The 18244-nt window shown below is 41.3% G+C and overlaps 1 protein-coding gene across 1 annotated transcript in view; it reads right to left on the bottom strand.

The window, feature by feature from the left end:
• Positions 1–18244, bottom strand: part of srcin1a (SRC kinase signaling inhibitor 1a) — a 65919-nt gene that overhangs the window by 23572 nt on the left and 24103 nt on the right. Inside the window, exons 2-4 of the mRNA XM_028412180.1 lie at positions 8180–8209; positions 6950–7305; positions 2539–2565 (exon numbers count right to left, since the gene is read on the bottom strand). Coding sequence (XP_028267981.1) covers positions 2539–2565; positions 6950–7305; positions 8180–8209 — 413 coding nt within the window. The remainder of the gene's footprint in view (positions 1–2538; positions 2566–6949; positions 7306–8179; positions 8210–18244) is intronic.

Here is an 18244-nt window from a genome sequence, read left to right as displayed (position 1 = left end):
TCTTTTCTTGTTTGGTGTGCTCGTAGACATGAGCAAGACTGCTTTCACACACTGAAAGGCACACACACACACACACACGCTCACACACACGCACACACTGGCCTGTCTGGTAAATGTCTTTTATTTTTTAAGAAATTAGATCTCAGTGTCGTCTTGATCCATAAGCACATTTTTAAACCTTGTAAACAGCCGACATAGTTTTAGCTTCTCTTCAGTGATATGACTACTTACAATCATAGTCACCCATGAGAGACATGATAACACATGTTTAGTTCCACTTTGCTGCAGAACATAATACATCATCCTTGTGAGACACCATGCTTTTTTTGACCTCCTAGTCATAATGTATTTACATGATTATGCCTTTCCTCCCTTGTCAACAAGGTATTTTTGAATGTACACCATCATTCCACTCTAAGCCTTTCACCCCTGATCTTTTTTCAGTCAATGTTAGGTCAACAAAACTACAACCTCAGGTACAGTACATATAAAATGCTCAGTGAGAAAACATGTCTGAACTACAGCAGTGAAAGCACACTGCTAATTTTAGACCCAGAGGCTGGATTGTCACATGACGGTTGCTGCTAGGCACATCTTTCTAATCTTTTCTCTGAGCACATGTAATTCTTTTATTTGGTGATATGACATTCAGCTGGTCTAGAGCTATACAGAAATGTCAAGCACAGCTTGATGTGTGGTTTCAGGGTTTTACTTGAGAGACAGGTGTTAAATGGTTTCATTTACAAACCTCACACCCTGTCCACTTCTCTGTCATTTAATCCTCCAGTGTATTTTGTTTCTCTTCCCAAAAATACCATCCTTTTCTCCCTAAAATGCTTTACTGTATCTTTCTTCCAGTTATCTGTGATTCACTCTCTATCCCCTGTCACTCATTTGTCCTCTTACCCCACTTCCAGAGTTGAGTCCTCCTGCTTCATGATAATAAATAATAGTAAAATGTCTTTCTCAGTGACCAAAGCCCCTTGTGCAGTCTGCATTTGAACATTCTTCATGTTTTCTGTCTGCCCACAGCCTGGCCCATCACCACGAGGACACCAAAAAAATTCCCGCAGCTCTAATGTTTACAAAATGGAGAGAAAACAGCTCCCTAAATTGATCAATCTTTCATCCGTTTGTTCTCCTCCACCATTATTTCTCTCATCTTTTGCAACTCTCCAGCCAATCTCGTGGACACCCAATCCAAACACCCAGAGAGTGCTTTCTCTTTAGAATACAAGGAGTCATCAATGCATGGAACAAATTGCTTCGCAAAATTGCTCTGAATTGTAAGTCGAGGTAATCTGTTTGCATAGAAGAAGCAGGGGGAAAATGGCACTTTCCGCCAGAGGAGAGATGATGACTTAGATTGCTGGTCGGGATTAGTTTTTCTGACAGATAAGAAACATTAGCATGTGAGAATTACATCTCAGACAGCTTACTTTTCAGAGACATTTAAATTTTTGTGCATGTCAAGCAGTCGTAGTCTGTCATCAGTCATCAGTGAGATTTAGAAGCTATAATTAACACATGATAATACAATAAAATCCTTTCTTTACATACACACCATTCAGGTGAAAGAATGAGTGGGGGCCAATCCTGATAGTAGCTCCATTTACTGATGGTGTGTATTTTCAGTATGCATGAGACTCCATAGAGAGCTTAGATTAGACCTGGTGGGATGCGGGAGTAAGACGTGACTTTCAGAGGCTTCGGTGTGAAATGCAGAAAATTCAGCAGGTTGAGGTGTAAACATAAAAAGTGTCAACAACTGTCTGTGTGTTGAAAGCGAATATGTTTAGTTCTGATGCCGCTTGGATTGTTTGGTTTATTCTGCATTTCATCACTGCAACACAATGCCGTGTGAAAGATATATAATCTAGGAGACAACACATGTGCATTAATACATTTAACATACCCTGCCACAATAAGACATAAAGCCAACAATTGAAGATCTTTGCACATACATAAGCTAATAAATAGACGAAGTTAAATCAAGTGATTTATATTTTTAATATGCCTGTCTGTTGGCCTCCTCTGGTGTATACAACCTATGTCTTTCCTGAATAAACGTGTGGATGAAACACTTATTCCTGGCCCACGGCTGGGCAGATGAATGTGTTTCAAGCATCTGGGCTACAGTTAACTCAAAGCATTATTTCAGTAATACCTCAGCGGCACGTCTAAAAAAACGTCTTCTTAATGTCTCAGTCAGAAATACGTCAGCAGGGTCACATTAATGCCAGCTGACGGAGGTATCATAAATCCTGAGAGAATCGTCTTCAGCAGATTAAATGGAGCTGGTGAGTTTAAGCTTTCTCTCCCACTCTGACACACACACACACACACACACACTGTCCAGAGAGTCAGGTGAGGGATGCCAAGTGAGCTGGGTGTTGCAGAAGTCAAAGAACCACAAAGGTATATGGGCCAGTGATGCCTGAGGCATCAGATGTGATTCCACAGCATGCGTCTGAATACACACACAACTGACAGGAAGAATGACAAACACACAGGGACACTTAGACAAGCAGCACTGACCTTAAAGCTCCAGTAGTTGGGCTGTTGCTGTGGAGAAGGAGAAAAGAGGTAGGGGAGGGAGCCAGAAAGAGAAAAGTTAGATAGAATAACACATGCATCCTTTCCAAAAAGCATCACCTGTGTTACATGCTCCTTGTCTGACTATGCTGACTAATTCGACACCTTATTAATATTGCTGAAAGCTTCATCTGTCCAAACCCCAGGCTTTACGTTTGATCGGTGTTCACACAGGTGCTGTTTGTGTTTCACAGGCGTCAGGTTACAGTGTACCTGAAAACAAGATTGCACTGTTGGCTGTAACTAGGGAAGGAGGAAGAAATGAAAAGAATGAAATCGAATCAAGCAGCAGCCCACTCTTTTGTTGAGATGTTGGCCTCTCTCCCAGACTTCTACACCATGGGCAAAGCAACCATTCCTCCTTGCTCTTACTTCCACTCTAGAACCACTTGCCTTCATCAGAAGCTGTTTATTTCACCAGTTCATGCTGTGTCTCTCATCTGCCCATCTACCCTTCCTGCTGCCTTGCCATGTAAGAAAAAGGTGCTTGCATGTTGGCAGAAGCCTCAGGAAATGAGCCTTCAATAAAGCCATAATTACCCCACAGTCAAAACCAGGCCAAGCCACTGATGCCTCAAAATTACATGGAAAATTAAAAAAAAAAAAGATTGTGCAGACTTCATGAATTTTAATTCTAATCCAAACTCTTATTCTAGTTCTTATTCTTATCTGCAGGCAATTTTCAGTCCATTCAGCCTGCCTGTAGAAGCCACATTACTCTCCTGGTGCAGGAGAGGAAAAAAAGTGACAGGCAAGTTTTGATTTATGATAGTTGGTGGTTTTTCATTATCTGCCTTCCATTTTAATACTGTCACAACAAAAGCCTAGATTATTTTCTGTAAACACACGCATGAGTGGCAGCATTCTAAGTTATTTCGACCTTATTGTAATCTAAGCTTTCACTTAAAGTTCCATCATCACACAGTAATGCTTTGCTTTGACAGTTGATGCTCTTTTCTCTTCATATTTGTATGTACTGAAGGAAACTTTGTGCATGGCCTTGATACTGAATAAAGCCTTATAATTAATTCAAACACATAATGTGTCTGGCTAAGAGGACATCAAACTGTCATCAGGCTATATCTGGCACAAAACATCACAATGTAATACTGCACGCGAAGTAAAAATCCATCATTCTTTTCAAGGTTTTATACTAAAAATGTGTGCTTTTTACCGTTTTGCACAGAGTTAGAAAACTTTACCTGTGTAACTAATATATACAGTATTTATTCAAATATAAAAAAAACGTCAAATTTCTACTAGCAAAAAGAGAAATGTCAAAACAGGTGTAATTTTTTGTGTTTTAAGTGACTGTTCTTCAATATTCAGTGGGCAGTATTCATGTTTTTGTCTAGTGGTGAGCAACTGTATGTCTCCTTTGTAGGCTGTAGTATAGGAGAATAATAAACAATACGTAACAGGACACTCCAAAGGCTGCTTTACACCAAATTAGCCAATTGCCTGAACAGTTGAAACTGGATGTGCAGTACAAGTACTGGCTCTGTTGTACTCATACAGCTGCTACCATAATAACTACACACACAGTCTTGACTGTTCAATCTTATTGTAGAATTACAATGCTACTATCTGTAATAATAATAGAGGATGGACAGTTTGGCTGATGTGACAGGAGACGATGTCCTCTGCATAATATTTAATGTTTATGTGTATATATATACATATGCAAGTGTGCTTAGTGTGCTTATGCGCACTGGCATTGAGACAAGTGGGACACAATATATGAGGCATAATTCTCAACCCACGCTTCCATTTCTCCATCGCTTAGAAATTCATACTATGTCAAAGCCGTTGTTATTAAGTAGACTCACTTGATGTGATGCTAAGGAGACGTTGTTCTGTTTTTTTAAATGTCTTATATCATTGCTGTCCAGTGGAAAGTATTAGTCTGGCTTATTAAATACTGATAAAATGAGGAAAAGGCTTTGAAATTCTTCAGAATGTGCACTTTTTAGTAGAAACATAGTCACGATACCATAAGTAAAGGGGGTCACTTTTTGTATGTGAAGTCTTTGCTTGAATGGCCTTGTCTACCTGGTCGTGCGTCAGTCATTTATTCAGTGTAGCTAGTAAGCACCGTCCTTGACAATCTGTCGAACTGACAGCAGCTTAGGGGCACCATTGGTGCGTCATAAATAATTGCTGTTCACTTGTTCAGACAACATTAATGATTTTATTTTTCTCCACAAAGCTAAATGACTCTGAGGGCTGGCTTTAATGGTGCAGAAGTGATTTGTGGTCTTTTGTGTGTGGGTCTCTGCCAATGTTTGTTGCTTTAATGAGACTTACTCACAGTTCCTAGGTAAACACTCATTCTTTTAAACTGTTGCACTGCTGACAGCTGCAGATATTCTCAAACTGGACTTTGAGTCGCATGGATTGCTGCACTGCGAGGGTGTGAGAGCGGACTTAAGAGGGCTTGTGTCTGCATGTACTGTATGCCATTTCCCCCTAACAGTTCTCTATCATCACTACAATGAACGGCAATGTCCACATGCAGAAATTACATCCAGCACCTTATTCTGTACTGCCAGTCTCTATTATAACAACTCATTCAGACATAATCTCCAATGACAAATTGGAGACAAAGTGAAGCTCTGCTACTTAGCCTGGATGTACATCTTGTCATTTTTAACTTCCTTTTTTGAATAAACAGCTCTAGGTAGACAGATACACAGTATGCCAGTTACACTTGGAGCTGGAGTGCGTTCATGACTGCTAAGACGTCCATTTATATATTTTTACACAGGTACTCACTGGAGTTAGCCACAGAGCTCCAACAGAAGGACGTAGCCTCACAGAGTGGAGCGCTGGATTACCTGACCTGCATGTAAAGCAGGCTGCACTCACTCCACCCCTCCTCCACCTCTGTCTCTTTCTCATGTCGTCATCCTCTCTACACACCCCCCCCCTCCTCATCTCAACCATTCTTACTCTTTCCACTGATCAACCCTCCTCCAGTCCAGTTAGGTGTATTAACATCACAGCAGCCTCTGTCTCTATTTCAAATGAATACATGCTCAAACAGATGAATAAAAGCCTCTATGCACCGCGTGTCCATGTAGCCTTCACCTAGTCTGCTGTGCATATGTCACCACACTGTCACCACAACAACCACAACAAACACAACAGGCGTGGAATCTAATCCCAGCTGGCACATCTTTACCTTCCCACGCACACACACATACACACACACCTCTCTACAACAGTTTCTAGCCTCCATCTTCCATCTCACCTGCAGTGCACCTGTGCCTGTCCACCACTCCAGTCATCACAGGCTGTCCATCAGGTGCAGTGAATCCTCATCGCGCTTTTGCCGGTCTCTCCCTCCCTCTGTTTCTCTTACCCACCTTCCTCTCCCTCTCTCCCCTTCTCTCCCTTTTTGTGTCTCGCTCTACAGTTGCACATGCGGCGGAAACTCTTTATTTAATTCATTACAACACCAGCCGATTAACTCCTTCGCAGATGGGTGCTCGGGTCCTGCTGGTGCTGGCTAATTGAGCAGCGGGCTGCTTGACTGGCTGCTGCGCTTCTCTCCAGCTCCTCCTCCCCCCCTCCCTTCTTTCTTGCTGTCCATGCGCTGCACAGCCATAAGATGACAAGGATTCCTGGGCTTTGCTGCGTCCTCTCCCCCTGTGCAGTTCAAATGCCCTGTCACTTCTGTTCTCTCCACTCTCCTGACTGTTAATTCAATTTTTATTTATCCACGCATTATTTCTCTGTCCCTTTTGTCGTCATCATTGTACAATTCCTTCTTTTTTTTTTGCAACCTGACCTTTGCAATGCGATATCCCTACTTGCCATACATGGGAGAGGTTGCCACGGCAACCATGGACTCCACCTGTCGTTCACACACCCTCTCTCTTGCTCATGCACTCACTCTCTCTCCCTTTCATTCTCTCCCCTGATGTGCTTTTCTGTCACATCATTACACTAAATTTTCCCCTTCTAAATGCAGCAGCAGGGCTCACACAGAATGTGCGCTTGTGTACAGTGGAGTATGTATAAGATATAGAAAACAGCAACAGTGGTGTTGAGGTTGAATCCAGCACTTTTTTTTATCCATTTTATTACTACTGTGACAAGCCATACCCTTCCGTATAAAGGTCTGCCAGCAGATGAAAAAAAAAAGCTTTAATGATGCAGTATAGTAACACAGAGACCACCTGACAGCGATCTCTCGTATTTTCAAATGTTTTTTATGAGCATAATGTGAGTCACTGTGCTGCGTTTACTCTAACTGCAACTAACACATTTGACTGTTTGATGGGACTTTGTGCGTCCCATATTTCTCATTTTCTGTGAATATATTTCTTAATAAATGTGCATAAATTACCTGTTCTCGTGCAGACCGCTCTGATGAACCCCTCATGCTGGCATGGGAGGGTGAGGGCGATGGTGGATTGTGGTGGGGGCTGTGGTGTGAGTGCTGGAGTTGCTGCTGCTGCTGCTGCTGCTGGTACTTGCTCTTCAGGTGGTCCATAAAGGCATCCCTCTTGCGTTCCATGTCAGCCTTGTGCAGGTTGGTCAGGGCCTCCAGGCTCTGGGCGGCACTGACAGTGTGGCGGTGCTCCGACGTGTGCACAAGGCCCACATTGGAGAAGCGTCGGCCGCTGTTCCCCAGCGTCCTGTACTCCCGTGGATACTCCAGGTCATCTGAGGAGATCATGTGACTGCCACCACGCTCGGGATCTGAGGGACGGAGGACAGAGTAGGGAAAGGGAAGAACGAAGGAAGGAATAAAGGAAGGGAGAGAGTGTAGAAAGTGTGCAAGAAAGAGGTGAATCACCACCCACACGAGCATGCAGAAAGATTTCAGGGTGAAGTCGTACATACAAACAGCAGGCACACATAGGTGGGAACAAATGAAGCAGAGAGAAGGAGAGTGGAAAAAATAAAGCAGAGGGGACAGGAGAGAGAGAGAGAGAGGGAGAGAGAGAAAGAAATGGGATGGGATGTTAGACTATTTGCCACCAGGACGGAGCGGTTCCTTGCAGAATTATTGATTTCAAGTTCTGAAGGGAAGAAAAATGAGAAAAGTAAAATGCTTCTGCAATAGATCAAAGGGAGAGGCTCAAGCTGAATTTGTTTTGCTGGATATTCCACTGTGATATACCTGCTTGTCATCTTAAGTGGCTTTCATTGTTTTCTTGGGAAAACAGGGCGAAACAAAACTCTAAAAATTGAGGTGATTGAAAGTCAAGTGGGAACATGGAGTAACACTTCTTTCATTTCTGCCAGTGTTCTTCCTCACCAACTCCTGTCTGTCTGAGCTTTCCCTCCGTCCCTCGACACCCCCTCTGACACTCTCTGCATATTCCCACTGTCTTGGCTGAAAGTTACTGATCCTGCTGTCCATTTTAGAGAAGGCACATCACTGTGACAGACCTTGCCCTTTTATCAGCGCTCTAAACTGGCAGACAACACAGCCCGAGGTAGAAGGCACACAGGAAGACAAAGAGACAGCCAGAAAGAGACAGTATGGTTACACACGCACACACACACGAAAAAAAAAAGTGACTGAAATAATGAATGAATTTAAGGTGCCATTCGCCCGGTGAATTACCTTGCTTAGGAAAACAGGCCCCGGCGTTGGCTAGAAGAGAAACATGCCAAGGGTTAATTTGTGTTTGTGCACAGATATGCAAGCAAACACACCAGGACACTGTCACATGACCATCAGAAAAGAGCTATCGAGCTAACGATAGCACTTTCTCTGAATTACAATCAGTTAATGCATTATATATGCATTATAATGTATTCATAAGGCTGGACATATGGGCAAATGGTTTGCTATGAATGTTAAGTGTCTCCCAATACGGTGAATGACTATCATTATGCATTTTTACACAGAAATAGTTGATTCTCACACTGAATTACAGTTAAACTCAATATATGAAGTTCAGACTTTAAGTAGGTGATAAAAGTATAAAAACGTGCTACCATCTGTACATTAAAGACTCATCAGCAGCATTAGGAGAAGCTGAGCCAGTGAAAAGCAGAGGGAGGATCCTCAGGGCAGAAGCAACAAATGGACTGTTAATGAATGCAGAAACACAAAGGAAGCTGGCCAGATGGAGGCTGCAGCGTTCTCCAAGGGATAGACCTTAACACATAGGTATTCTGTTTGGGCAGAAGGTCTGTGATTGTTCTGAAGCAGCTGCAATCAAACTGCAGGCCTGTTTGTGAACCAGTTTCTCACTTACACCCAGCGCACACTTAAGTGAGATCGGCCTTTTCAACACCCTGCCCTTACACTCCCCACATTATGAAGTGCTGATAAACTGAACAGAGGTGAAATGAACTGACCTTCCAGCTAATGGCATTAGCATTGAGCTTTCCACAGCACACGAAGGCCGCTGGCCATATTCATCAGACCCCCTCTCAGCCTCCCAGATCTCCGGTTTACACTTCATTAGGCTGGAGCTTATTGTGCATCAACTAACAAGGACCTGACTCAAGGGCCCCATTACAATAGCTGGCAAAGCTGAGCCTATAGCATGGCTTATTATTGTGACTGAGAACCCACAATGACAGTGAAAAGCTGAGTAGGCTATGCTGCCTATAAACAAACATAAAGCTACAAGCGAACTGGGCAATATGGGCACAAAAAATAAATCTTGTCTATGTCAAAGAAGTTGATATGACAAACCTTAATGTTCCAAACGCTGCCAAACTGAGTGAACGTTATGTTTTTGTCTATTTGTTGGTTGGAATTCAACCCAAAAACTTTCCAAACTGCAACATGTAAACATATTTTGCAAAGCAGCACTAAAGCCCTCATCTCAGTGGAAGAAAAAGTTGTGTGGGCAGCAGAGAAAGAAAAGAAAATGGAAACAGGTTATTCATCTGTACTTTCGTCATTCACAGCCAATATATTTCCACATAAGCTGGCAGACAATAACCCTGACAACCAAAACAATCTGTGAAAACCCACGCAATGGCAGCATCATTTAAACATACATAAAAGAGCGCTGATGGGGTGGGTTTCTGGTGAATATTTTATCACATGAAAGCAATGTCTGTGTCTGGGTCTGCAGTGGGCAGAATTGCAGGAATCAGGAAAAGGTGCAACATGTTGGTTAGCTAAATAATACAAAGAGTTGAATGACAATGGGAGCCTGCACTTAGAACTGATAAGATCTGTGAGCCCAGCCAGTGAAGCCTGGGCTGCATTGCAAAGATAGAGGGCACAGTCAAGAACATTAACCTGCCTAAATAAAAAGAGCCTGCTGCAGTGGCACTGAGAGATAAGACAAGACAACAGGGGAGGAGAAATTAGCTTCCCATCGAAAAAGACACTATGAAGAAAAAAAGAATAACACATATAGACTGATTAAGTCAGTCCAACTCCATTTGATCTTTCTCTGTGAAGGTTGGTTGACAAATTGATGATTCACATAAAAAAGACATTACATCGTTGTTGTTCATTGTCCTCTATGTTTTTGCTTTCTAATTTCTTAGTGTCTTCACTGAGTCACATTCTCAACTTTTCACTTTTTGAGTTTCCACCGCCTTCAGTGGGTTATTTTTATACGTAGGGAATTTCAGTTTGTGACATGAGGTATTTGCCAACCCACCCACAACAACTATCAAGAGAGACACAGACATAATAATATTATTCAGTATCACTGCTGCCAAAACCTGCATGGACCACATGCACTTCCAAAGGGAAAATGTGTTTTTCTTTTCTTTTTTTTGTATATACATATATATAACCACCCGCTGAACTGTGTTTTCAACTTTAAGAAAGTTGCTACTCCTCATCTATGGTATGGAGAATCAGGAAAAGTGGTTTGGATGTGCTTTGATGGATTTGGAGGAGGCAGGCGGTGCAGCTTTATATTTTGAGGATGTTAAACAAGTGGGTCAAGAGGGAGTGGAGGGTGTATGAGAGGCTTTAAGTCTCACAAAATGATAAGAAAGCTTCAGGCTGCAAACAAACAGTGCTCTGGCTTCTTTAATAGCTAAATCTAATTTCACAGGTACTTCAAATATTTTAAGGTTACACCGACTGCCATGTACACAGCTGCAGTTTGTGGCAACTAAATAACACAAATATTCGGGACATAAATCGCTGCATAAAAAGGCACATAGTTTGAAAAATACCACTGTAACTGCTGTTAAATTCCTCATAAATTCATGCAGAAATTTTGCATTGAATTGAATAATAGGCAGCTTATTTTTTCCATTAATCATTATGGTCTGCAAAGTGACATCAAATCTCAAATATAAACATCTAGCAATTAATCTAGCAAACAACTAACTGATAAATTGAGTAGTTAAATTAAGCTCTAATGTCCATATGAACCAGTAAATATTTAGTATTGTATTCCCACCAGACATGAATGCTGTCCACCCCAGCACTCCTGGCACACACAAGGTCTTCTCTGTAACATTTAAACAGGGTTGACATTGCACTGGCATACAATAGGGAATAGAAGCCCCAATATAAATACATAAGCAAAGAGCTATTAAAACTGGAGAAAAAAACAAAAAACCTAGAAAAACTCCCTGCACTTCAGGTGAAAGCAATTAATGTACCATTCTGTCAAACAAACAGTGTATTAATAAAAGTGCTGACAAGAAAGACAATCTTTCATAAGCATGGAATGTCTGTTTATATTTAATTTTTTTGTGATCTGTGTCTTAGAGCTTATTTATGTGTGGCTTGTCTGATCTTATATATATTCTCAATAAATACCTTTGCATATCATACAGTTTGTCTGTTCCAACACTGTTTAGGACATATGTTTTGATATTGATTCTTTAATTAGTCATGAGGTCACCTGATTGTGTATTATTGTTTCATAGTCAATGAGATTATGTTTCAAAGCTGTATGCTTTACTTTTTGTGGAATTTAGGAATGAATCCTTCTAATTAGCATCGTTATCATTCTCTGTTGATGTTAAATACAGGCTACTTGTTTAAGTTTCCTTTATAGGACATTGTCCTCCCCAGAAGCTCTGTTGTTATGCAGATGGCTGGGATGGCAAGGCCAGCTCTTCCCTCTGATACACAGCCTAATTTACTGCTAGCATGGCAAGGCTCCTTGTGGGATGCCGGCTGTGACAGCACAGGGCAGATAGACGGGCTGAATATTAAACTGGAGGAGAACAAGGGGAAACTGAGCAAAAGTAGGTGAAAACAGCAAACTGCAAATCCGGCACGTCTATTAGGGCTACAGGCAAAAGGAAATAAGCCAAGCCTAAAGCTGTTGGCAATTGTAACTTCCTACGCTCCAGTGGGAACAGTTAAAACAAATAACTAGGAGAGGGGAATGTCAAGATTAAATATAACCTTGTAAAAACCACTAATCAAGCCGAAAAACCCTGCAGGATACAACTCAAGAAGGGGCTGCTGCTCCACAAGTATTAGGAAGACAGCTGTAAGTGGTATCATCAGTGGCCATACAAAGATTTCAAGATCTCAATATACAAATCTTGAGAAGTTAACACTCTGAAACCAGGTTGTTGACTCCAGACCATTGTCTCAATTCTGGAAGGGGTCTATGGTGTCCTGTGTATGTTGTTGTATCATGGGCCCGACAAAGACCTTAACGTATCCTATCCAGAAGTGTTACCTTTGGCTGAAATAAACTGTGAATGAACTACACAAATGATGCTCTGGAAGAGCCTTCTCAGGATGCCTAAACATCTTCAAATTCCAGCCCTTCCAGTGAGCCTGCTACTATCATTTTCCTGCCATATAATTACTAATCTTCTAAAATGAACAAGAGAATCTAGCCTTGCCGACTCTAAGCTCTCATACACCTTGAAATTTACTCCAACGGATAAATTAAGGCAGACATTTGGATTTCATTGAATATGACTTTGAGGAGGAACTTTAGCTGCAATCTCTCTTATCTTCACACTTAAAGTGATGAAGCTCCAGGTAGAAAAAAAAAACATAACCCAGCAGGCATGTGCACTTTACTGTTCTCTCTCCATTAAAGTAATCTCTGAACGCTTAGAGGCACTACTGGGTGAGAAGAGAAGAGTTAAAAGGGATGAAATTGACAGCTGGGCAGCAGGAGCAAGCCATCAGGAAAAGGTCAGCCTGTGTGTCTGTTCTGCTGGACGTAATAACAGGCCAAGATGATCATAAGCCTTCAGGTAGCTTTACGTAAAACTGACACAGTCAACTGCAATCTGTGGCACCGCACAGTGACGGGAACGCCCTGTTGATCATTAAAACACATACAATAAAAAGTGACGCACCGATCTTTTCACCTATTGCTCTGCATTTTTATTTGTCTCTATGTCCCACCCACAATCCCTGCCACCTCCTTTACTTTGTTTCCCAGGGCAACACTTGGGAATACTGTGCAGGCAGCCAAGTTAAAATCGCAGCAGTAATGCGGATCCAGCAAAGCACCTGTTAACACACAAAGGCACACACACTTAGACAATTAGAGCGTGCTATGGCTCTGCTGAAACATCTCCAGGGCCGTAGCTGTAGCTGAAAAACGTGTGTGTGTGTACTCAGCTGAAGGATAAATGCATGCGACTGTGACAGAGACAGGCAGAAAACGAAGAGAGGCAAGTGGAGGTAGCAAGCATAATGCACCTCTTTGTTTCACTTGTCATCCTGGTAAAAGCAGCCTGTCTTTTTCTGGGATAATAGTCCAGCAGCAGGTGAGAGGAAAGCCTCTTAATTACAGCCCATTGTTGAACCAGGTCAGTCAGCATCCTATTGCCACTGGATGTGAAGAAGATACTGCAACCACACCTCATTATGCCAGTGTTGCTCAAACTGAGGTCGCTGTTAACTTCGATGGGGCCAGGTAGAAATGACAGAGTTGAGAGAAGACACTGCAAATAGTAAACCAGATGTTTGTGGACTGTGGGGAGATGTTTTAAACAGGTATATGTCCTCCAAAAAAGGCTTGTGGATTTCACTACAGGACACAGCACTGCTTATAGTCACGGGTATCGGCTAACCAGAACATGAAACTCACTTCACACTGACAGGATCAAACAGTCACAGCAAGTGACATGATTACTAGTATGAGTGGAACTAGAGAAAACTGCCGGTTACTGCTGTAACAACCCTGTCTATCACTTCTGGACAGGATGACTGCTGCCTGTTGTTTCACAAGTGAAGAAATTCCACACAAACGGCACATTTTGTTCATGTTTTCACTTAGTTTTGTTCCAATTACAACTTTGTGTGCTTTTATGAATCATTTAGACCCAAAAAGACTGGATAACAAACAGGATGTTCCACTTTCAACTAGGGTTAAATATCCTAAAATATCATCAGTAACAGCTGCAGCATTGTAAGTGCAAAATGATCAACCTGGGACTAAACGCAATAAGAGATGGAAGGATAGTTGGGAACAATTATAACGAGTATAAAATGCACTACTGCAACTATACCAAATCTAATGCTAGCCACCTAATCTAACAGAAATTACATACAACAATACTTTACACATTTTAGTCAGTCATACTTGGCAGTGTTTTTACTCAATGCTCTAGAAATGAGAGTCAGCTAAAAATGCAGACTAAAGTTAGAAAAACAGGCAGTATGAATGGCAGAGGTGCCTGCGCCATAATCTCCACCTGTAACTGCCTTACAGGTTAATGTACTAAGCTGGGTCCAGTTTTAATCAACCACACACATTCATACATGTATTGTATAGCCTCGCACAAACTGGAAGTGGAAGGTTCAGATACCTTGTTAAATTATGCAGTAGACACTATAAATGACCATTGATTATTATTATTGCTGATCTTATTCCTTTATTAATCCCTGCTAGAAATGCCTCTTCCTGCCTGATTCTCCCCATATACAGGTCAGAGTACAGTGTCAGTAACAGAGCAGTATGTGGTGTGTTCATTGTGTGTGTGTCATTGCAGTAACCACAGTAGACCTTCTGTATGCAGAGCCTAACTGTAGAACTGTGCATTTAAGGATTAGATGCTGCATTTACTTATCTCTACCTTATTTCACCATCTGCTAACAGACATCCCTCCAAAATATTCACACAAAAACTAACAATATATTACCACAAAGAAAGCCAGGAAATGCATAAATACCTGTAAATACTTTCTCACTATAAAAATGGTGACCACTATACTTTGAAGTTAGTTTCAATTGATACAGCAGACCAGCAACATGTGGTGCACCACTGAGCGAAGTGATGAAAGCAGCAGCAGAACAAATCCTGTGAAGTTGGGGAACAGCCTCACCTGTGGTACGATCCAACTGGCTTTTCATGTTTTGACAACCAACAACTGCACTGCATGTTTAAATATTAAATACAGGTTGGTAAATAAAATAAGGAGACTTATAGTGCCCTGTTTGAATATTTGAAAATATTATTTCTGACCAGAAAACACCAAAGAATGAGCAATTTATTATATTGGAATAATTCATGTAGATGGGATAACAGTTAATGTGCTTGCAGAGAAAAGGGTCAAAGGCAGGCCAAGGATGGAAACACCAGACTTTCCTGAGGGGCTGAACGTGACTGTTTATAATGCAAACAGGCTAGCTCTGGATGAGGCAGGTGGAAGGAAACACTGATCCAATCAGAAGCTGTCAGCTATCCCTTCATCCAGCATAGCATAATAAATATAAATAGTAGAGGTCATTGGAAATAAAGGAACTCCTGTGGCAGATGCCAAGGCCTCCATTCTAAATTGCTTAGGTCTAATAGGTCATTATCTGTCTCATAGGCTCCATTTTATTAACAGCAGAGCACAAGAATAACGGCACACAAAGCCAGCCAGACATCCAGAGGCATGCCAATGCATAAATTGCAAACTAAAATGTGACTGATGGGGTACGATTTGAGTGTTTTAAGCAGCAAAGAAAATCAGAGGATATAAAAGGAAGATTTAAGAAGCCTTCACTATCAGAGCTGATACACAGAGTGTCTACATATTCATTAGAAAGCAGGGGTATTGTATGAAAAAAACCTAGAGGACAAAAAGAGTTTGCCTTCTTGAGTTATCTAAAAACGGCTTTTTTAACCACAAAATGTCTGTCCCTTTGTCCTAAATGTAAAATGTAGACTACTATATGCCATAAAGAGTTTAAACAGTTGCCAAACATCACCCAACAAATCAACTTCATATGGGAGCCCCACCTGCATCTCATATCAAAGTCTGTTTACAGGAGTGAGAAGCATCAAGAAACACAGAGGAGGAGCAGCAAGGTTACTAGCATGTACCACATCTCTGCATGGGGTACAACCAGATAGCTTAGAGACCAAGCTGTTACCAGTGCATGTGTGTTCTGCATCAGTTTTGATTTCAATCATAAAACACAATAAAGGAGAGCCAGATTCTCTGAGGCAAGTGAAATTAAATACAGCTTGTTTGTAGTCTCTAAAGGCCACCCACTACCTCAGCCAAGATGGATGAACAGTCATGAAAACATACTGTGTTTATATGAAGCATTGTCTTGTCTTTTCTGCAGTTTCCTATTATTTCTTGTAATAATACTAATACTAATTCGCAAATAACATCTTTATTTCCTTCACCAATGACGTCGGTGGCCTTCCTTGCTTCTTATACCGTCAATATAAACAAAGTCTTAAGTCTACTATCCATTTCACGTAGCTTTAAGTAAGCAAAGGATTTTTTTTCTTTGACTGTACTGAGAGGAAGTTCATAAAGTTTGCTCTGGACAGATTCAAACACTTTTGTTTCTCTCCTCCAGAGGCTTGCCTGCTGACAGTATCAGCCTTATTGCAAAACATCCTTCTGCAGGCATGTCAACACAGTGTAGGAAACCAGAAGTGTCAAACTGAATGTAAGAGAGTGAGAGATTGAAATGCTCTTTAAAGAAGCTGCAGGAAACATCTTTCAAGTTCTAAAATGCTCCCGTGGGGAGACGAGCGGTGAAATAATACAGAAAGAAATGCTTGGATACAGCATGTAAATATGAAAGAGTTTTCTTTCTTACTTCTCACTGCTGCAGTGATCAGACAGGATGGATAATAGATGAAACACATTAAGGATCAAGCGCTGTAAAAAAGAGACATTAAACATGACACAGACAAAACAATTTATGTTCTACGTTTGAGCTAAAATAACTCATGCAATCACAGCTGAACTGTGACTTTGTCATATCTGTGAGGCAAAACAATACTGACAGTGATCTCAGAGGCAGACTGCCAACACTATAGACCTTAGTCAATTTTGACAATAATAAATTATTTATCAAATTGATTCTATCAAATAAACTCCTATTAAATTACATTTCACTGGCAAAGAGACAAACCACAGAAACAAGATGGAAAGGTGATGCAAATTATGCAAAATAGCATACTGGTTTTTGTTTTTGTTAACAAGATTATTATTACTCTAAGATCATTTCAGTGAAAGCCAAAACCTGCTTTGTGCTACAGTGCCTAATGCTCATGTAATTTACACTAAATCTTGTCATCACTGTTGGTTGAATGAAGGGCTCTCAGTTGCTGCTGCTGAAACTGGTGGTGGTGGTGGTGGTGGAGCTCTGGCAAGGTTACTTCTTTTATAAAGCAGGATTACTGAGCTGGCTCTGACATGCAGTTTGTCGTTATACCACTCCCAGCAGACCTGCTGCCAAGCAGTAGTATTAGCACGCTGCCATTCTCATTCCAGACATAGCCAACAGGCTGACCTAACGAGCAATCTCCCACAGGAACACATCTGTTGTCAGATTAGTTAAGCTCTGGTCATGGGTTATCAATCAAAGTGGTGAATTACATTACATACTGAAATTTATTCATCACTTACACTAGCTGATTAAATGATTTACCAGAACAGATGCAGGCAGGAGCGATGGAGAGGTGCCCAAAAACAAGGGGGAATGTTAGACAGAATCTATTCACCTCCACGAGTCAAACACAAGCAAATGTGAAAGTGAGAAAAATTAGATTAGAGTTCATCTGGTGCAGAGACAAAAGCATGCCTGGCACAATATTTGGCTGCATATCACTCAGCAGTAGTATCATTTGCAAACCTCTTTGTGCTTGATTTGATACTAAATATAAACACTACATCTGATATCAGCTTTTTAAAAAAAAGTCTGTCGTATGGTAGTCACAGATGACCCATTTTGTAGCAGTACACAACACAAAGGGGCTAAATGCCCTGTGTAGCACTATTTGAGATGCAGGAAACAAGGCCAAAGATGAAACAACAGGTGGCCTAACAGCCTCAGAACACGCTCAATGCAACACATTACATTTCCACCTCCCCTTTTGGCAGTCATCCTCATCAGTGCAATGTTTTTGGCTCTGAGACAGAAGGTGGGTTCGTGTGATTAGTGTTTCATGCTTTCTACCTGTAGGGGTGTACATGAATAGTCACAGAAGTGCTGATTTTCTTCAATCACAAGAATAACAGGAGTAATTTTCTTCCTTGACTGGAATGATCCTGACAGTTTAATTGGAATGCTACTGCCAGTATATTTTTTTTAATAAGAGAGGCAGGAGGCAAAAAAAAAAATTACCGCCAAGAAACTGAAAAGAAATAAAAAGGATCAATCAAAACAACCAGTCATTAGCTGAGATGAATGTGACAGTGGCTGTCACTGCAGATGGGTTGCCTTGGCAACAGATCAGCTGTTGCACAAAACTGTCTGTGGTTAGCTAGCCCCCACTCATACATGTGCACATATTTGTCTGAC

This window comes from Parambassis ranga, chromosome 8 (genome assembly GCF_900634625.1).
Source record: "Parambassis ranga chromosome 8, fParRan2.1, whole genome shotgun sequence".
Classification (NCBI taxonomy): domain Eukaryota; kingdom Metazoa; phylum Chordata; class Actinopteri; family Ambassidae; genus Parambassis; species Parambassis ranga.
Note: the sequence above shows the minus strand (reverse complement) of the source record. Positions and strands in the feature narration are given on the sequence as shown.